This window comes from Littorina saxatilis, linkage group LG13, assembly GCF_037325665.1.
Source record: "Littorina saxatilis isolate snail1 linkage group LG13, US_GU_Lsax_2.0, whole genome shotgun sequence".
NCBI classification, from domain to species: domain Eukaryota; kingdom Metazoa; phylum Mollusca; class Gastropoda; order Littorinimorpha; family Littorinidae; genus Littorina; species Littorina saxatilis.
Window position 1 is genome coordinate 2,060,201 of NC_090257.1, and position 22,000 is coordinate 2,082,200.

Below are 22,000 nucleotides of genomic sequence, written 5' to 3' on the forward strand. Positions count from 1 at the left end.
GAAAAAAACACACACACACACCCTCAGATCTTGGTTAGACTCGTATCATGTTCATTCTGTTCAGCGTGTCAGGCCGGACGGTGGGGTGGTCAGTGCGAGAAGAGTTGTCCCGTGAACTGCGAGCCTCACACGTGCGACCGCTACACCGGGAAATGCGAAGGTGAGTTGACTGCATCGGATATTTTTGTTTGCAGCATGCATCTGCCAAAAAAGGCTTGCACGACGAGTTCTGCAAGTTGTTGCTGTTGATAATTTGTTTCCATCGTCTTCTTTCTTTGTTTTCGGGTAGACGGGTGATGGAAGAGTGTAGGTGGAGGTGGCTTTGTTGTTGTTGGTGTACTTTTGGGGGTTTGTTCACTTGTTTTCCTTTTTTTGTGGTTACATTTAGTCAAGTTTTGCTTGACTAAATGTTTTAACATAGAGGGGGAATCGAGACGAGGGTGTGGTGTATGTGTGTGTGTGTGTGTGTGTGTGTGTGTGTCTGTCTGTCTGTGCGTGTGTGTGTGTAGAGCGATTCAGACCAAACTACTGGACCGATCTTTATGAAATTTGACATGAGAGTTCCTGGGAATGATATCCCCGGAAGTGTTTTTCTTTTTTTCGATAAATACCTTTGATGACGTCATATCCGGCTTTTTGTAAAAGTTGAGGCACTGTCACACCCTCATTTTTCAATCAAATTGATTGAAATTTTGGCCAAGCAATCTTCGACAAAGGCTGGACTTCGGTATTGCATTTCAGCTTGATGGCTTAAAATTTAATTAATGACTTTGGTCATTAAAAATCTGAAAATTGTAAAAAAAAAACCGATCCAAATTTACGTTCATCTTATTTTTCATCATTTTCTGATTCCAAAAACAATAAATATGTTATATTTGGATTAAAAACAAGCTCTGAAAATTAAAAATATAAACATTATGATCAAAATTAATTTTTCGAAATCAATTTAAAAATACTTTCATCTTATTCCTTGTCGGTTTCTGATTCCAAAAACATATAGATATGATATGTTTGGATTAAAAACACGCTCAGAAAGTTAAAACGAAGAGAGGTACAGAAAAGCGTGCTATCCTTCTCAGCGCAACTACTACCCCGCTCTTCTTGTCAATTTCACTGCCTTTGCCACGAGCGGTGGACTGACGATGCTACGAGTATACGGTCTTGCTGAAAAATTGCATTGCGTTCAGTTTCATTCTGTGAGTTTGACAGCTTGACTAAATGTTGTATTTTCGCCTTACGCGACTTGTTTTTGTTTGGTTTTGTTTTCTTTAGTTTTTACATTTAGTCAAGTTTTGACTAAATGTTTTAACGTAGAGGGGGAATCGAGACGAGGGTCGTGGTGTATGTGTGTGTGTGTGTCTGTCTGTCTTTGCGTGTGTGTGTGTGTGTGTGTGTGTCTGTGTCTGTGTGTCTGTGCGTGTGTGTGTGTAGAGCTATTCAGACTAAACTACTGGGCCGATCTTTATGAACTTTGACATGAGAGTTCCTGGGTATGATATCCCCGGACGTTTTTTTCTTTTTTTCGATAAATACCTTTGATGACGTCATATCCGGCTTTTTGTAAAAGTTGAGGCGGCACTGTCACACCCTCATTTTTAAATTAAATTGATTGAAATTTTGGCAAAGCAATCTTCGACAAAGGCCGGACTTCGGTATTGCATTTCAGCTTGGTGGCTTTAAAATTAATTAATGACTTTGGTCACTAAAATCTGAAAATTGTAAAAAAAACTATTTTTTTAATAAAACGATCCAAATTTACGTTCATCTTATTCTTCATCATTTTCGGATTCCAAAAACATATAAATATGTTATATTTGGATTAAAAACAAGCTCTGAAAATTAAAAATATAAAAATTATGATCAAAATTAAATTTCCGAAATCGTTTTAAAAACTATTTCATCTTATTCCTTGTCGGTTCCTGATTCCAAAAACATATAGATATGATATGTTTGGATTAAAAACACGCTCAGAAAGTTAAAACGAAGAGAGGTACAGTAAAGCTTGCTATGAAGCACAGCGCAACCGCTACCGCGCCAAACAGGCTCGACACTTTCACTGCCTTTTGCACTAGCGGCGGACTACGTTCAGTTTCATTCTGTGAGTTCCACAGCTTGACTAAATGTAGTAATTTCGCCTTACGCGACTTGTTTTTCTTGCTAGAAATATTAATCTATGCAACTCCGCAAAACAATTGTTAAATCATGTGCTTACCCCAACTAAAGCATTCCTCACCGTGTCATTCCATTCAAACGTTCTATTCCATTAAAGGACCTCCACTGGGCTATCTAACACACTTTTCGGATCAAAGATCTCTTCCACAATTCTTGTTCATTCAAATTATGTTTCTCACAGGTTGTAGACCAGGTTACCACGGACAGCAGTGTGACGAGTCGTGTTCTACCATAGCTGGCCAGTGTGTGCAGTGTAACCAGAGTGGGTGGCAGTGCACGGCCTGCAGCGGTCACTTTCAACTTCCACAGTGTACAGGTACTCGTGCTGCTTTGATTGTTCAAACATACCAGTCGTGTTTGTGTTCACGTGCATGTTGATACCTGACACGGCAACATGAATGAGAGTTGTGTCTACAAAACAAGATACACTGACATGTTACAGTTGATTCACACATTTAGGGTTTTTTACTCCTCAAAAGCCTTTTTTTGATTTGGGAGGTAAATCCAGTTGTACAAACTAAAGTATGATAATGCAGATATGTGTACATCTTTCAGCCTGCAAAGATGGATTCTACCCTAATAATGGTCACTGCAGTGAGTGTCCATGGAGTTGTCATGATGACACATCATGCAGTCAAACCACGGGTGATTGTGACAGTTGCCCTGCAGGCTGGGAGGGTCCCAGGTGCCTCCAACGCAAGTGACATTTATTTTAAACATCTCTCTCTCTCTCTCTCTCTCTCTCTCTCTCTCTCTCTCTCTCTCTCTCTCTCTCTCTCTCTCTCTCTCTCTCTCTCTCTCTCTCTCTGTTGTTGTTGTTGTGTCTGTGTGTGTGTGCGTGTGCGTGTATGTGTGTGTGTGTGTATGTGTGCGTGTCTGCGTGTGTATGTGTGTGTGCGTGCGTATATGTCTGTGGGTGTGGCCGGGTGTGGGCGCATATATGTGTATGTGTGTGTGTGTGTGTGTGTGCGTGTGTGTGTGTGTGTGTGTGTTTGTGTGTGTGTGTGTGTGTGTGTGTGTGTATGTATGTATGTATGTGTGTGTGTGAGTCAGTGTGTGTGTTGTATTGAGTGCGAACGTGATTGCAGGCATGCGGCGCGCGTGTGTGTGTGCGAGTAGAATTTTCTTTTCCTTTGTATTATATTGACATACATGTACATTTCAATGCTCTATTATGCATTATGTAGTCGTATATGTAATGTTGTAAGTATAAGTTACAGCTCCGTCCATCCATGGTATCGCCTGATATTTTGTCGAGACTGGGTCAATGAATATGATGACGTCACTCGTCATTATATTCTTTCACCCCGTCCAGACAAAATATCAGGCGATACCATGGATGGACGGAGCTGTAACGTACATATGGCATGACCAAAGTAAAGAGAATTTGTCATGGGATGTGGAAACAAATCAATGGAAATTCACCATGGGCAATCAACCCAAGCCCAGAAGTTGTAGAACTATATTTTGTTTCAGTCTTGGCAAGGCCAGTTTTGTCCAGTTCCGGAAAAGACATCATGAATTCATTCACCCTGCCGAGACGAAAAAATCAATTCCATGGATGAAAACGTATAAGCTTATATCCCGTGACGCATCAAAGCTAAATGTCTTCACAACGTACAGATAACTTATAACGACATAATCGCCTTCACAAGACAGGAAAAACGCACACTTTGTTTTTCGTCTGCTACAAATCTAGTCTTGTTGGTTGACTGTTAACTGGTGTATAAAGCTTCAATCGTACCTTCATCAACAGGAATAAATGCTCACTCCGCTGTCAGTTTGCAACTGAACCTTGGTTTTTTTTCTTTAACTTTTTGGTTAACATTGAAACGGCAATCCAAAAGAGTGTTTCAGCTGTTTCAAGACACAGGCTTAGCTCCTTCTTTTGAGTTGCTTTTCAGTCTAAAATGACACCGGAAGCGAACAAAATAATTGTCGCGTATACTGTCGTCACAAAAAGACGTCATGACAAAGTTACACGCAAAGCGAAAGAGACCTTGACGTCATTTACTTTTGTTCGGAGTTTTCCGTCTGTTTAGCTTGTCAGTGAAGACCCGACGTGAGTAAGCTTATCCAAAACGTCTTTGTTCTCTATTCACATTGCAGCTGTGAAATAATTAGTCTTGTGTCTCGGTCGTGTAGGTACAGAGTTTGCTTCTGCAATCATTGTGTTCGTGTTGATGACGGCTTCATAAGACAAATCAGCGAATCTATGTACAAATCATCGAACCCAACCCATTTTTTGTGTGCATTTTTCTGAAGAATAAACTGCATGTGGTTAATTTCATCCGTTTAATGCTTGTCGAAACGAGCCATAAGGCTTTAGAATAAAAGATTTCACGCATTGCTTGGCCATCTGATCACAGATGAGGTCGCAGTTTGTAGGTTGAATCTATGAATCGGCCAGAGATAGATCTGCATTTCTGGTACGACCTTCCAGATTATCAACAGCGGGTTCATGGTCGGAATCAAGAGGTCAAATTTGCGTGGCTCCCAATCATTTCATAAAAGATTTCCATTTTCTTGTTTCTGCGGCTGCGCAAGTTATTTTGCCTAGGTCATGGCCGAAAGTTAGGCCTACGGAGAAATATCGCTGGATATTTTCTCCCTAGGTTAACAGAGACAAAGAAGGGAAGTAATACCGTATGATTGCTATTGACAATTGTCCTTGTTTTGTCTTTATTTTTATGTCTTAGTTTAGCAGGGACAGATTGTAAGACTAGGCGTGAGCCTAAAATATCCATCCTTGAGTAATGAAGTTCGTTCGTTCGTTCGTTCGTTCTCTCTGCGCATTCAAATGCACACCTACACTCCCACATACGCACACGAACACATGAACCCCCCCCCCCCTCCCCCACACATACGCACACGCACACACACACACACACACACACACACACACACAACCCTCCATGGCTGCTTGAAGCCCCAAATCTGATCATGGACTATGGAGACGGTCTCAAAAAGGCTGATGACTTATTGCTGCTAGCCACAGCTAGTGGCAAAAAAAAACAAGTCGCGTAAGGCGAAAATACAACATTTAGTCAAGTAGCTGTCGAACTCACAGAATGAAACTGAACGCAATGCAACGCAGCAAGACCGTAGGCCCCTATACTCGTAGCATCGTCAGTCCACCGCTCACGGCAAAGACAGTGAAATTGACAAGAAGAGCGGGGTAGTAGTTGCGCTGAGAAGGATAGCACGCTTTTCTGTACCTCTCTTTGTTTTAACTTTCTGAGCGTGTTTTCAATCCAAACATATCATATCTATATTGGATTGGATTGGATTGGATAAGATTTACAGTCCAGTGAGGTTACCCTCATGGAAATTCGGGCTGCTTTCTCCCCGGGGAAAGCGAGCTGCCATACATACGGCGCTACCCATATTTTTTTTCCTGCATGCGTGTATTCATGTTTCCTGAGACTTAATGCCGTGTGAGATGGAATTTTTTTTTAACTTTATTCCAAGTCCCACGGGTATTTGATGGACATTTTTATCTATGCCTATACAATTTTGCCAGGAAAGACCCTTTTGTCAATCGTGGGATCTTTAACGTGCACACCCCAATGTAGTGTACACGAAGGGACCTCGGTTTTTCGTCTCATCCGAAAGACTAGCACTTGAACCCACCACCTAGGTTAGGAAAGGGGGAAAAAAATTGCGGCCTGACCCAGGCCTGAACACGCATATGTTTTTGGAATCAGGAACCGACAAGGAATAAGATGAAAGTGTTTTTAAATTGATTTCGAAAATTTAATTTTTATAATAATTTTTATATTTTTAATTTTCAGAGCTTGTTTTTAATCCAAATATAACATGTTTATATGTTTTTGGAATCAGAAAATTATGGAGAATAAGATAAACGTAAATTTGGATCGTTTTATAAAAAAAATAATTTTTTTACAATTTTCAGATTTTTAATGACCAAAGTCATTAATTAATTTTTAAGCCACCAAGCTGAAATGCAATACCAAAGTTTGGGCTTCGTCGGAGATTACTTGACCAAAATTTCAACCAATTTGGTTGAAAAATGAGAGCGTGACAGTGCCGCCTCAACTTTCACGAAAAGCCGGATATGACGTCATCAAAGACATTTATCAAAAAAATGAAAAAAACGTCTGAGGATATCATACCCAGGAACTCTCATGTCAAATTTCATAAAGATTGGTCCAGTAGTTTAGTCTGAATCACTCTACACACACAGACAGACAGACAGACAGACAGACAGACAGACAGACACACATACACCACGACCCTCGTCTCGATTCCCCCCTCTATGTTAAAACATTTAGTCAAAACTTGACTAAATGTAAAAAGGATCGATGAACGATTTAAAAGCCACAGATGGTTCGGTCCTGCAGGCAGGGGAGGTTGGGTGTGCTTTGTCGATCCCTGGATTTCATATAATACGAAAATACAAGCTGAACAAGGGGAGCAGCATCTTTTCTGCGGAGTTATTTGCTATCTACATGGCCTGCACACTGATACACGATCTGCCAACCCCCCCCCCCCCCCTCTGGGGGTGGTCATCCTTCCGGACTCAAAATCCTCGTTTCAAGCACTTGCATATGGCACCAAGAACAGAGGAGAGATACAAACTGAAATTCATTTTTTAGCCCACCAAATTAATATGACAAAAGAAACAGACTTTTCCCTCATGTGGCTGCCATCCCACACAGGAATCCGGGGAAATGAAATGGCGGACAAAACAGCAAAAGCAGCGGCTATATCAACCATGCCAATGACAGACATTCGGCTCTTCTGCCAGGAAGCCAAACAGCTGCTAGCCAAGCCAAAAAGAGGGGAAAGAGAGCAGACTCTGTCACAAACATGTGAAGAGAGAGGATGGATACACCTCCCCTACAATAGGAAAGGGCACCACCTCCCACTCCCCCCAAAGACCCCTCGAGCCTGTTGCGTCGCTTGCGCACCGGTCAGCAGCTGCATCTACTGGGACAAGGTAGTCTGTCAGTGTGGCAAGACAGGCCATCTCACACACGTGTTTGAAGGTTGTGACACTCTCAAGGAAGAGATGTCTAATCTCATCCGCTACAGAAGGGAGCATGCCCTCAGTGTGGGAGACTTTCTTCGCCCACACCCATCACTCGGAGAGAAACCGATGATGGTCACCAATCTGTTCACCTCAACTGTTGAGACTTGGTTCTAGTGTCCTTGCACCAGACCCAGCACAGCAGGCTTGCTGACACAGATCAACTTCTGGAATCGTAAGCTAAATGTGCATCAAGACACACATTTTGTAGTCCTGGCATCCTGAAAGGCAGAGGCCCCAACCTACAGGTTTGCTTCCATATACCTAAAACGCCTCCAGACACGGAAACTTGGGAGCAGAGGCAACAGCTCCGCTTGAACCTCAGAAACCAAATGTGCCTCCAGACACACAGATCCCTCTGCGGCTCTGCTTGGGCGGGAATGTTCTGAGCAAAACACTATGTGTTACTCCATACCCCCCGCCCTCCATGGAACTTCTTGACCTCAACATATTAGGTGGGGAGTTTGCCCAGTCGATATAGGTGCTGGCTTTAAAATCGGTTGTTACTATCAGCGTGGGTTCAACCCCCAAGTTCGGCGCGGGATGTGTGTCCCAGAGTCAACTTTAATTGTGCAGACTCTCCTCGGTCTCCGAACAACCCCGTGTGCACGCATGCGCACGATAAAAATCCCAGGGTCACAGCGAAAGCCTCAGACCTGTGACGGAAATCAAACGGCTAACAACTGAGTCAAGTCGAGTTAGCATTTGTGTCCTCCACGCTTCACGAAAGCCAACAAGACACACGTGGAAATGTGTGTTGCACGGAATGAACAGAGCTCACAAACCAGCGATTCAGATGTGGATGGAGCAGTGAGTGCAGAGGCGGGGCGGCGTGAGAGCACAACGGGACAAGGAACAGGTGTAAAGACCGAAAAGCAAGTCGCGTAAGGCGAAAATACAACATTTAGTCAAGCTGTCGAACTCACAGAATGAAACTGAACGCATGCAATTTTTCATCAAGACCGTATACTCGTAGCATCGTAAGTCCACCGCTCGTGGCAAATGCAGTGAAATTGACAAGAAGAGCGGGGTAGTAGTTGCGCTGAGAAGGATAGCACGCTTTTCTGTACCTCTCTTCGTTTTAACTTTCTGAGCGTGTTTTTAATCCAAACATAACATATCTATATGTTTTTGGAATCAGGAACCGACAAGAAATAAGATGAAAGTGTTTTTAAATTGATTTCGAACATTTAATTTTGATCATAATTTTTATATGTTTAATTTTCAGAGCTTGTTTTTAATCCAAATATAACATATTTATATGTTTTTGGAATCAGGAAATGATGAAGAAGATGAACGTATATTTGGATCGTTTTCTAAAAAAACATTTTTTTTTACAATGTTCAGATTTTTAATGATCAAAGTCATTAATTAATTTCTAAGCCACCAAGCTGAAATGCAATACCGAAGTCCGGCCTTCGTTGAAGATTGCTTGGCCAAAATATCAATCAATTTGATTGAAAAATGAGGGTGTGACAGTGCCGCCTCAACTTTTACAAAAAGCCGGATATGACGTCATCAAAGGTATTTATCGAAAAAAAGAAAAAAACTTCCGGGGATATCATTCCCATGAACTCTCATGTAAAATTTCATAAAGATCGGTCCAGTAGTTTAGTCTGAATCGCTCTACACACACACGTACACGCACAGACAGACAGACACACACACACACACACACACACACACACACACACATACATACATCCCCCCTCTTCGTTAAAACATTTAGTCAAAACTTGACTAAATTTAAAAACACCCGCCAGCCAACTGTTGAACTTATACCATTCTGTTGGATTTACCATGATTATGTTGTTTTTGCTTTAGAGATGACCTCACAAAGCCTGTCACCATCATTAGAACTGACAACCATTGGCGCCACTGTAACAACCAGTAAGTCAGTTAATAAGATAGTTACAACAAGTATTGTACATTTTTAATAAAAGCTGATGTGTGTGATGCTGTGATATATGTATATGTTACAGTTAATCTGTGAAACCAGGGAATACGTGTATTAACTAAACTATTTTAGGTAATACATGAATTAACTGTGTTTTTCCGTCAGTTAATTCATGTATTACCTAGTTAACACACGTATTCCCTGGTTTCACAGATTAACTGTAACATATACACCACTTCTGAATTTCCCTTAATCTGAAATGTTTTACTTTAAAATGAGAATTCTGGGATTACATTTCAGCTCGGAAGCTTACATAATATTCAATTAGTTTTGATATTAAATATGTCATTGTTGCATTATTATGCTCCTTATTTTCTCTTCGATCTAAACATATATAGGTATGTCATGTTTGCTCTAAACAATGTGCTCAGAACTCTGGAAAATCAGAGTATGCATATTAGATAAGTAGCTACGTTCGATTGCTCCGCCAAAACGAGTATGCTCCGTCTTACTGCAACATAACAATGGTGTCGGTGATGAGTGCATGGTGTCCAGTGTTGTTTTAATTTGAGGCCGACAGAATGGATAAATGCCGGTTTTGATATCACTGCTTGCTTGCTTGCCCTATTTTGATATTTAATTTCAATTTTTGTTGTTGTGGTGTTTGGTTTGTTAAGATTAATGTTGTTGTGTGTATGCCTATTGGCAACAACGCTAAAGATAAGGAGATTACCAAATCCAGCTTGTCTTTCAGATCCCTCCAAGGTTCAGAATACCGCCACTTTGACACTGAAGTACGTGCTGCTGACTGTCTGTACCCGCGAGAAGGAGCAAGAAGTGGAGACGACTGTTCATGCTAGAATTGTAATACAGAGCGAAGAGTGGCCTGGCCTTTGCAGGGATGACGATTGCAGCAATGCTTTTGTCACTGCCACCTGTGACGGCACATTTTCGAAGTCTATCACGACCATTGTAGAAATTACACAAGTACCGTAAGTGCTACGACTGTAAACCGCTTCTATATTTTGTCGTCGACACGCAATTTTGGCGTAAGTCGATTTCTACAACTGTTCAGCAGAGAGAGAAAACAATTTGAACGCCATTTTGTGTTCTATTTCTCTGATCAGTATAGAGTCAGAGACTCTAAAGTAAACATTCTCTGGTAGAGTTACGCCGGTTTTTTTTACTCTGGTACGCTTGTTTGTGCACATTTCTGCATATCAATAGGTACACCAATTCTTCACGGGTGGATTTCAAATTGCATTTAGATTCTGAAAGCACCAGGTAACGGAGAATGCGTTGCTTAGTCCAAAGCGCAAAAAAGTAAAAATCTACAAATATCGACCTACGCCAAAATTACTTGACGACGACGATTTCTGATGTGTTTGAAAGGTTTGCACAGGTACCCAGAGGAGGCATGTTTCTGCCATAATGGCGTCATGTTGGTAAACAATTACATGACATGTCCAATTCAATGCAATGGCATTGTGATATTAATAGCGCATTAGACATTACCATTACATGGATTTAAACCATATAAATTAACAGACTAATACATCAATTTACCATTCAACCATACAATAAATCAGACAATGGGTGTCATGCTAAATTGGTATTGAACAATGTACACATAACCACGTAGCCTTATTTACGCACGTGTGTGTGTGCAGGGAGAGGGGGGAGGGTTTTTATTGTTAGTTAATTATGCATATTTCGGTACGCGTTTTTGTGCGTGCAAGTGCAAGTGTGTTTGATTAAATATAATTGTCCTTTTGTCTGTGTCTGTATGTAAGTTCGCACTTACTTCAGATAATTATAAAAAGAGAAACAGAGTAAGGGAGACAACTAGAAGAGATACAGAGCAAGAGAGAAACTGAGGCATAGAGAAAAAGACAAAGGGACAGAGAGATATAGGGAGCGAGAGAGAGAGAGAGAGAGAGAGAGAGAGAGAGAGAGAGAGAGAGAGAGAGAGAGAGAGAGAGAGAGAGAGAGAGAGAGAGAGAGAGAGAGAGAGAAACAGACACACACACACACACACACAACACACACACACACACACACACATACACACACACACACACACACACACACACAATTGACACACACACACAATTGACACACACACGCACACACACACACACACACACACACACACACACACACACACACACACACACAAACACAAACACACACACATACACACATAGACTGACAGAGACAGAGAAAGGTGGGAATACTGCTGTATTATGTACATGCAGTCGAAATCGCTGCACTTCACTCACTTGATGACGTTGTTTTTGCAAATTGTACAGAGACACCCTTCCATCCAAAGTGAACCAAACCGCTGTATCAACTCGGAGTGTGTTGTTTAATGCAGCTCAGGGCGACGCCTTTGATCTGAAGGTAATACACTACTCTTAAGGATGACTGGGAGGAGACGTTTCGTGATGGCAAATGATTTTTGTATGCGAATGTTTGGTCATTGAAGACGATAATAAGACGGCGATAACTTCCTCAAATCAGTTGATTTGTCGGGATTGTCTACTAAATCCTCATTGATCGGTCCAAACTTGTGAATAGGGGTAAACACATACCAGAAGCAACAGTGTAGCTGCTTGTTGTTCAAAGCCAAACTATTTGGTTAATCTGTTTGACTGAAACCGATAACACCTAGAGAGAGAGAGAGAGAGGGGGGTTGGTGGATAATTCCGAGAGAGTTTTACCAGGCTCATCATACGTTTTCAGTAAATGAAGAGGGAACGAATCTCAGCTGAATACAGCTCTTCCTTCTGCTTTTGGTACATGTTTCAAACAGTTTGAACGTATGTGTTACGTTGTTTTGGTGTTAATACGACAAAGCAGCAGACATCGGCCTCGAATTGTAAAACACGTTTGAAGATTGAGGTGCCTTATTTCTTACTTTGCATAGTATTTTAATACACGAAACATTTTGTGAAAATGTTGTTCTTAATTTTTCGCCATGAAGTGTTCGTATTTTGTTGGCAATAGGCAAAAATTCACACGGGCCATAACTTGTTTTTACTTGAATGAATTGCCATTTAAAACAAAAATGTCTAAAGATCAGACTAAACAAAAATGCCTGTGGAGAATTTAAAAAAACCCAGTTTGTTATACCGCGGGGGTTAAATTCAAGGGTCTGCCAAACCCGGCAAATGCAATAGGCAGCCCAAAGATCCCAAATATGCGTGTGTTTTGGTGTACTTGGCTAGATTGGATGTTTTCTTAACCAGGGCAAACTCACAATCTTGGGCAAATAAATATGATGTGTTCAGTATTAAGTATACCCACCAATGCAACCACTTTAACACGCCCTAATCCATAGTGCTTTATTTCTTCATCCCCAGACTATTGATGCAGTCCTGCAGAAATCAGATGTTCTGATCAAACTCATCAAAACATGCACGCGGGGCTACACCTACACAGGCACTGAGTGTGGTAAATATGCGTATATTACAGACTTGGGAACCAATACAATTTCACCTTATTTTGTACGCGTGATTGTCTAGTATACGAGCAGTACGGTTAGTGGAAACAAATTCGACGAGAACAATTCCTTGACTGCTTTCTTCACAAACGCATCCCAAAGCCAATCCAGTATTTTGGCACATGACTACACTTTTTGTCAGTAAACATTGACACACATTCTTCGCCGGGAAGAAGTAGAGCCGAATACCAGGCTGCGCCGGGGACCCGGCTTTCCTTTTCGAAGGAAAGGAGATAAAGGCGCAAAACACTGGAGACCTTCTAAAAATAGTAACGTGCAGTGACCTTCTAAAAATAGTAACGGAATGGGAATATCCGCGCGCCATACGAAGGAAGGGAGGTAAACGCTGAAAACACTGGAGAAGATAAGGAAGAGTTACTGGTAGTGGATCCAGACAAAAAAACCAAAATCGGTTCAGCGCTGCGCGCTGAGAGCACGTGTTGAAATATCTCATCGACCAGGTTGTGTCCCGGGTGTACCTGAATATGGCCACCAAATTTGAAACAGATCCATCGAGAACCTTGGCCGCGCATCGCGAACAGACACACACACAGACACAAGTCGTATATATATATATAGAAGACTAGATGATTACCCGCTTCGCCGGGTACCGGCTTCGCCGGGAAGAAGTAGAGCCGAATACCAGGCTGCGCCTGGGACCCGGCTTTGCCGGGTGTACGCCGGCTTCGCCGGCGCACGAAGGAAAGGAGATAAACGCGCAAAACACTGGAGACCTTCTAAAAATAGTAACGTGCAGTGACCTTCTAAAAATAGGAACGTAGTAACGGGAATAAGGATTGACGCCGCACGGAGGAAGAAGTTAATCGCGGCTGAAAACACTGGAGAAGATAAGGAAGAGTTACTGGTAGTGGATCCAGACCAAAAAAAAACAAAATCGGTTCAGCGCGCACAGCGCTGCGCGCTGAGAGCACGTGTTGAAATATCTCATCGATGAGGTTGTTGAATCGCGAGACAGAGACAGACAGCGTGGCGGTTCACCACAATCACCTTTGAAGGCGAAGTCCTGTCAAACGGGATTGAGAATTTTAGAGCTTATTTCTTAGCCCTATATTATCTGTTGTGGCTTCTCAAATGCCAGAACATACAGACAGTTAGTTAAAATTAATATTAAAAGTCCTACGGTTTTGAGCCATTAAGGACTTGAGTGTTTGTCCGCTTTCAACATACAGACAGACAAAAGCCGCTAGACCCCATCACAAACAGAACTCTATAATCCACAGGTGTTGCTTACACACACACACAAACACACACACACACAGAGAAGCCGTATATATATATGTATATGTATATCTATAAATATATAGAGATAGGTGACAGTGTATTTTTCGCGTGGCTATAAATTGATTCGACCTTTTCACTTTGACAGTAAGAACAACTTACGGGTGCAAGGGAAGCGTTCTGGACAGCGCAGTGACATTCTAAAAATAGTAACGTAGAAACGGGAATATGGATTGAAGCCACACGAAGGAAGGGAGATAAACGGGGTGAATCGCGAGACAGAGACAGACAGCGTGGCGGTTCACCACAATCACCTTTGAAGGCGAAGTCCTGTCAAACGGGATTGAGAATTTTAGAGCTTATTTCTTAGCCCTATATTATCTGTTGTGGCTTCTCAAATGCCAGAACATACAGACAGATAATGATAAAATCGTTTATTTAACGTCACTCTGTAAAAACATTGGCGACATTTGTCTTAGATTAAGAACACACACAGGCACGCACACAAACTTTCCCTTTATGTACAGTGGTTCACCACCCTCCTGCCCCCGCACACTCTCGCTCATCTAATTAAAAAGTGTGTTAAGAGATACTTGGATATAAAATGGTATTTTTAAAAGTTCTGATAAAAATATATAGTAGCTGTATGAGAAGCAATGGCGTCAGCCGCAGCAATGTCTCTTCATATCCAGGGACCAAGTGGGTGCGTGTGCATAAGTCCAGCGATAAGTTTGGGACCTTGCCACCCAAGGTCTTTATTAAAACTTAAAAGATAGCTTAATTTTTCCTTTGAGGTATTTGGCAGGATATTTCTATTTGAGTTTATAAACTGAGTCAGGGGTTGAAAGTGGCATGAGTTCAAATCACACTCCAAAGTCAAATGAGCAATGGTGAGGTCGGATTGACAGGTGCATTTAAGCTCTAGAAATTGGTAGTTCCCAGCTTCTGCCCTTAGGCGGTTAATCCTTTTTATTACACGTGGGCATGCATTATAGGTGTTCATCTGTTTTGATGGGGCTTCCCGAATGAGCCAGCCAGAGCTTATAGCCGTGTGCATATATTTGTTCCTCCATTCTCTCCAGAGAAGAGAGTCTGTAAGGCTACTGATCTCAGAAGCAGACAATGGCAGGTCTACCTCGGAGGCGCCTATGCCTTGGGCAGCTTCTTTAGCGGCTTTGTCTGCTTTCTCGTTGCCAGGCACGTTCACGTGTGCTGGACACCAGACCAGGTTAATCTCGCTTCCTTTTTTTATAATTTTATTTGCCAGCTCCTTTATGGCAATGACAAGATCATGTCTTTTTGATCTTTTGTTAGATCTTAATGCTTCAATAATGCTTTGGAGTCAGAGAGTATAGCTATCTTTTGAGGAGGAGTGTTCTTGAGATTGAGATGAACAAGCGACATGCAGATGTCAAGGGGCTCAGCTGAGAAGATCGAGTTTCTGTTGCACAGTTTAAATTTCCCAGTCATGTCATCGCTGGGGATTACAAAAGCTGCGCCAGCCTTCTTGTCATCCAACACTGACCCGTCTGTGTAAACATGAACATGGCCTTTGTATACAATATCAATGTGCTCAAGGGCTTGTATCCTGAGTAATAACTGATCATCCTTTGTAGCTGTGCAATATTCTGTGTCAAAATTCATTTCTTTCATTGTCCATGAGGGATCACGAGATATGGGGTTTTGGGCCACATCATTTGGGTCGACACTGATTTCACTAAAGAGTGAAGCATTGAATTGAGCCAGTGAGGTGAAAGTAGTGCCAAAGTGGGCCTTTTTGTTTTGGACATGGTTGTAATGCGGTTGTAGCTCCTCTTTTGTTGAGTTTTGCACTGTGTTGGCTCGAACATTGTAATCTGCGCTGTCCCGGGTGTACCTGAATATGCCCACCAAATTTGAAGCAGATCCATCGAGAACTTTGGCCGTGCATCGCGCACACACACCCACACACACACACACACACACACACACACACACACACACTCACACAGACAGACACAAGTCGTATATATATATAGATAGAAGCATTAATTTTGTTTTAAAAGTGTTGGTAAATTCAATTAACGATGCGACGGGCGCGTGTAAAACATGTTTGAATAATGGATCTTCAAAATTAATGCTATGTGGAGTACGCTCATTTTTTACATTTAGTCAAGTTTTGACTAACTGTTTTAACATAGAGGGGGAATCGAGACGAGGGTCGTGGTGTATGTGGGTCCTTCCACAAAGCTGTGTACCAAAAGCGTGACATGCTTCGTGAAAATTGAAAGTGTCTGAATAGGTTGTTTTTACGGTTTATGTAAAAGATACAGACATATGTCACGTTGCCATGCCAATACGAGGGGTGGTCAGAAAGTTGTGTAACATCACACATGTTTAACGTAACATGGGATCCAAACACACAAAACAGATAACAAAAAGCCATAGTATATAGTAACAAGTTTTATTTGCTTCACATTTAGAGCTTATTCCGAACAAAATGCAGTCAGGAAAAACAAATTGAACTAGTTATAGGTAACAAAAACGTATTTTTTGGTTGTGTCAACCAACAAACAAACATCGTCTGTGTGAAGTAACAAACAAATCCATTCGTGTGAGTCAATAAATAACATTGAGTCAACATGTAGCAACAAGATGTACACTGTTGCGGTTTCTCCTCTTGAGCAGGATGACGGAGCAGCCGACAAATCGCAAATGTTCGCGCCGCGTCGCACTTGACGTCAGCATGTGCTGTGACGATTCGATTGGTCCGTGACTTGGCGTCATCAACCGGCTTGTGAATGACTGGGTTATGAATGGAATTCCTTTGGTTTTGGTGACGTCGTCATTGATGCGACTCGAAATTCGGTTAGAGTTAGGTGCGGTTTTTTTAACACAAGGCAGATCAAGACACTAAACGATTTTAATTATTAATGATTTGCTGTGTCTTCGAGATACGTCGGACACACAGTGTTCCTTTCTTAAACACGTTGGTATTGTATTGTGTTATATCTGAATAATGGAATAACTCAGAAACAGAACAATACACAAACTATCCACCCAACAGACACAATTATTTTTACCTCAAAAACTTTATTTTTCTGCTAATTTGCTTCATTTTTGAGACCATATTTTTGTGATCATGCTTTGAAAAAGTCAATGTAATGTATGGGTTTTCACAGCGTATATGTCCAAAATAATGAACTGCTAATTTCAAAGCTACATGGCAAAGATTATAAACAACATGGGCAACTGTTTAGAGCTAGTTGACCAATTGCGCCTTCTTGTTATATTTGATCGATAATTCAACCCGTTCTTAGTGGTCCTGTCAGAGACATTATTCATCCTATACCATTAATCTAAGTGTGATTGGCAAGAACAATCGCACAATTTCTAACAAAGAATGCTCTTTAAGGAGTTGGGGAGGGTAAATGCTGTAAGCTAGTGAAATTAATTTGATATCCGATGCTAAATTTGGCTGCTTGGTTCGCCCAGTCAAGTCTTTCTGGATATATAAGCTAAGTATCACCAGGCAGTTTGAAGGAACTGCTCTTTTTTGTATCCCCACTAACAAGGAAATCAGCTTCACAAACGCAGAATTTCTTTCTCTCTATTTCGCAACAGCATTTAATCTGATTTTCTTCGATTTATCGTTTTTCGAAAGAAAATATAGTCGAGTTTGTTCCAATTTTGATGAAAATTCAACGGTTTTTTTTACCTTTCTTTACTTTCTTTCTTTATTTGGTGTTTAACGTCGTTTTCAACCACGAAGGTTACATCGCGACGAGTTTTTTTTTATTTTTTTATTTTTGTTTTTTACCTAAACTCTTACAACTTGAACAGGACTAGACTACAAAGAATAGCCTAAGACTTGACAAAGACACACCGAGCACGTCTATCACAAAATAAAACATTGAAATGTCGAACTTTGAAAAAAATATTAACTTTAAGAGCGAAGAGTCGCAAAAGGTTGCCTACGTAACATTCGTCCCTCGTTGGAAACGACTCATAAAACGCTTCACGTCTGCTGCGTTCCAAAAATGAATGGATTTTTTTTATGGAAAAACCTTTCAGCGATGTTGAAGAACATTACATGCGAAAGAAACACCAAGTTTGATGCGTTGATAAGTGACAAATATCTTTTTTAACGATCCAGCTTAACCAGAACAAATAGAAACGAAGCTTAGTGGGGACACGCGAAAGGCAAAATCACATTCAAATCGGATCAAATTGACACGGCGCATATTTTAACACGTTCACTACACATCAGTTGTGCCTGATAATACACACAGTCGCATATTCGTGCGTGCAGAAGTTATAGACATGTTCACGTAGTTCGCGGTTGGGTTTGGAAACCAAATGTTACGTAGGCAACCGTTATTTCTTAACGATCCAAATGCACACTGTAAACATATGTAGAGGAAAACAGCTAAGTGCATATGTAACACTAGCACAAAAGACAACGAAGATGTATATCGGGGGGTTCATGGTCGCATTTTATTGGCAGCCACACGAATACTTACAAACAAGATGTAAGCAATGTCACAAAAAAACCGCCATTTTGACGTCATTTTCTGTGTTTGCTTTCATATAAAACACTAACCAACATAGCGATCTTCTTGATTTTATTATCGTTATCTCTTTGGTCAATTTGCAGTCTGTTGATATCCTTATATCATTCGAGAAGCAAGAAAAACATTCCGAAATCTTACTCTAAAGTCATAACCCTCTTGTGGTACACAGCTTTGTGGAAGGACCCATATACAGTGTGTGTGTGTGTGTGTGTGTGTGTGTGTGTGTGTGTGTGTGTGTGTGTCTGTGTGTGTCTGTGTGTGTCTGTGCGTGTGTGTGTGTAGAGCGATTCAGAGTAAACTACTGGACCAATCTTTATGACATTTTACATGAGAGTTTTTCATTTTTTTGATAAATGTCTTTGATGACGTCATATCCGGCTTTTTGTAAAAGTTGAGGCGGCACTGTCACACCCTCATTTTTCAATCAAAATAAATGAAATTTTGGCCAAGCAATCTTCGACAAAGGCCGGACTTCGGTATTGCATTTCAGCATCGAGGCTTAAAAATTAATTAATGAATTTGGTCATTTAAAATCTGAAAATTGTAATTAAAATTATATTTTTAATAAAACGATCAAAAAGTACTGTTATTTTATTCTTCATCATGTTCTGATTCAAAAAACATATAAATATGTTATATTCGGATTAAAAACAAGTTCTTAAAATTAAAAATATAAAAATTATTATTAAAATTAAATTCCGGAACTCGTTTTAAAAACAATTTCATCTTATTCCTTGTGGGTTCCTGATTCCAAAAACATATAGATGTGATATGTTTGGATTAAAAACACGATCAGAAAGTTAACAAGTCGCGTAAGGCGAAATTACAACATTTAGTCAAGCTGTCGAACTAACAGAATGAAACTGAACTCACTGCATTTTTACAGCAAGAGCGTATACTCGTAGCATCGTCAGTCCACTGCTCGATGCCAAGGCAGTGAAATTGACAAGAAGAGCGGGGTAGTAGTTGCGCTGAGAAGGATAGCACGCTTTTCTTTATCTCTATTCTTTTTATATTTAGTCAAGTTTTGACTAAATATTTTAACATCGAGGGGGAATCGAAACGAGGGTCGTGGTGTATGTGCGTGTGTGTGTGTGTGTGTGTGTGTGTGTGTGTGTGTGTGTCTGTCTGTCTGTCTGTGTGTGTGTGTGTGTAGAGCGATTCAGACTAAACTACTGGACCGATCTTTATGAAATTTGACATGAGAGTTCCTGGGTATGAAATCCCCGAACGTTTTTTTCATTTTTTTGATAAATGTCTTTGATGACGTCATATCCGGCTTTTCGTGAAAGTTGAGGCGGCACTGTCACGCCCTCATTTTTCAACCAAATTGGTTGAAATTTTGGTCAAGTAATCTTCGACGAAGCCCGGACTTCGGTATTGCATTTCAGCTTGGTGGCTTAAAAATTAATTAATGACTTTGGTCATTAAAAATCGGAAAATTGTAAAAAAAAATAAAAATTTATAAAACGATCCAAATTTACGTTTATCTTATTGTCCATCATTTGCTGATTCCAAAAACATATAAATATGTTATATTCGGATTAAAAACAAGCTCTGAAAATTAAATATATAAAAATTATTATCAAAATTAAATTGTCCAAATCAATTTAAAAAGACTTTCATCTTATTCCTTGTCGGTTCCTGATTCCAAAAACATATAGATATGATATGTTTGGATTAAAAACACGCTCAGAAAGTTAAAACAAAGAGAGGTACAGAAAAGCGTGCTATCCTTCTTAGCGCAACTACTACCCCGCTCTTCTTGTCAATTTCACTGCCTTTGCCATGAGCGGTGGACTGACGATGCTACGAGTATACGGTCTTGCTGAAAAATGGCATTGCGTTCAGTTTCATTCTGTGAGTTCGACAGCTACTTGACTAAATATTGTATTTTCGCCTTACGCGACTTGTTAACTTTCTGAGCGTGTTTTTAATCCAAACATATCACATCTATTCGTTTTTGGAATCAGAAACCCACAAGGCATAAGATGAAATTGTTTTTAAATCGATTTCGGAGAAAAAAATGTAATAACAATTTTTATATTTTTAATTTTCAGAGCTTGTTTTAATCCAAATATAACATATTTATATGTTTTTGGAATCAGAAAATGATGAAGAATAAAATGAACGTAAATTTGGATCGTTTTATAAAAATATTAATTTGTTTTACAATTTTCAAATTTGTTATGACCAAAGTCATTATTTAATTTTTAAGCCACCAAGCTGAAATGCAATACCTAAGTCCGGCCTTCGTCGAAGATTGCTTGGCGAAAATTTCAATCAATTTGATGGAAAAATGAAGGTGTGACAGTGCCGTCTCAACTTTTACAAAAAGCCGGATATGACGTCATTAAAGGTATTTATCGAAAAAAAGAAACAAAGTCCGGGGATATCATTCCCAGGAACTCTCATGTCAAATTTCACAAAGATCGGTCCAGAAGTTTGGTCTGAATCGCTCTACACACACACACGCACAGACAGACAGACAGACAGACACACACACACACACAAACACACACACACACACACACACACACACACACACACATACACACACACACACACATACACCATGACCCTCGTCTCGATTCCCCCTCTATGTTAAAACATTTAGTCAAAACTTGACTAAATGTAAGAACAGATATGACGTCATCAAACACATTTATAAAAAAACATGAAAACAAGTATGGGGATATACTTTTCAGCTATCATGTGAAGTTGTATGTAGATCGGTCCAGTAGTGTTGTCGCAATCGCTCTACACACACACACATACATACATACATACATACATACATACATACATACATACATACATACATACATACATACATACATACATACATACATACATACATACATACATGCATCACACCATTGTCTTGATTCCCCGTCTATGTTAAAACATTTAGTCAAAACTTGACTAAAAAGTAGCATGTTGTAATGTGTTTGTGTACCTTTAATTTGTGAGAGGTAAGGTTGGCAAAATAGTGTCAGGCATAGTTCTTGACTAAAAAAACATGTCCCATTTACCAGTGGCCATGCATGTACTGTAAACTTCGCATTATTATTTAATTAATGTATGTTCTCTGCCCCGCATATGTGCTATTTGTGTTGTTGAAAAGGGTATCAGTAGAATTGTTAGATTCTTTGCATTTCCTTGTGTAGTTGACGTGGTATTGCTTAGTTGTCTTGCATGTGATGGTGATGGTGGTTGTTATAGTTTTTTGTGGTAGCAGCGGATACAGTAAGTAGTAGAAGTGGTAGAAGTGAGAGTAATCCCAGTAGTAGTAGAAGTAATATCAGTGGTACATGTATGAAAATAATTATGGTCTAACAATGGAAGAGGGTAGCAGAGCATCTGTAATTACAGAAGTACAAATTGTGGCATTATTTGTAATCCCTATTGATATATTAAATAGTGTTTCTTAAAATTCAATTTCAATCGAACAGCAGTATCTTTTGAATGCAAAAGACACTAAGAAAAATCTTTTCATGCATGTCTGCTTAGAACGGCTTATTATGTACGGCGGGGTTGGGGGGATGGGATGACCTAGTGCGCGTGCGTGTGTGTGTGTG

The 22,000-nt window shown here is 40.3% G+C and overlaps 2 protein-coding genes across 2 annotated transcripts in view; both read left to right on the top strand.

The window, feature by feature from the left end:
* LOC138946158 (scavenger receptor class F member 1-like) overlaps positions 1 to 2,619 on the top strand; it is a 7,728-nt gene extending 5,109 nt beyond the window's left edge. Inside the window, exons 6-7 of the mRNA XM_070317669.1 lie at positions 65 to 160; positions 2,354 to 2,619. Coding sequence (XP_070173770.1) covers positions 65 to 160; positions 2,354 to 2,550 — 293 coding nt within the window. The 3' untranslated portion in view covers positions 2,551 to 2,619. The remainder of the gene's footprint in view (positions 1 to 64; positions 161 to 2,353) is intronic.
* Positions 2,620 to 2,730: 111 nt separating this feature from the next.
* On the top strand, positions 2,731 to 12,578 carry LOC138946249 (uncharacterized; the record flags this gene model as incomplete). Its single annotated transcript, XM_070317789.1, is given in 5 exon segments — positions 2,731 to 2,868; positions 9,050 to 9,115; positions 9,877 to 10,114; positions 11,435 to 11,525; positions 12,488 to 12,578. Coding segments are annotated over 4 exon segments (484 nt in total), but the record flags the coding sequence as incomplete, so codon positions are not given.
* Between the last annotated feature and the right edge of the window lie 9,422 nt (positions 12,579 to 22,000).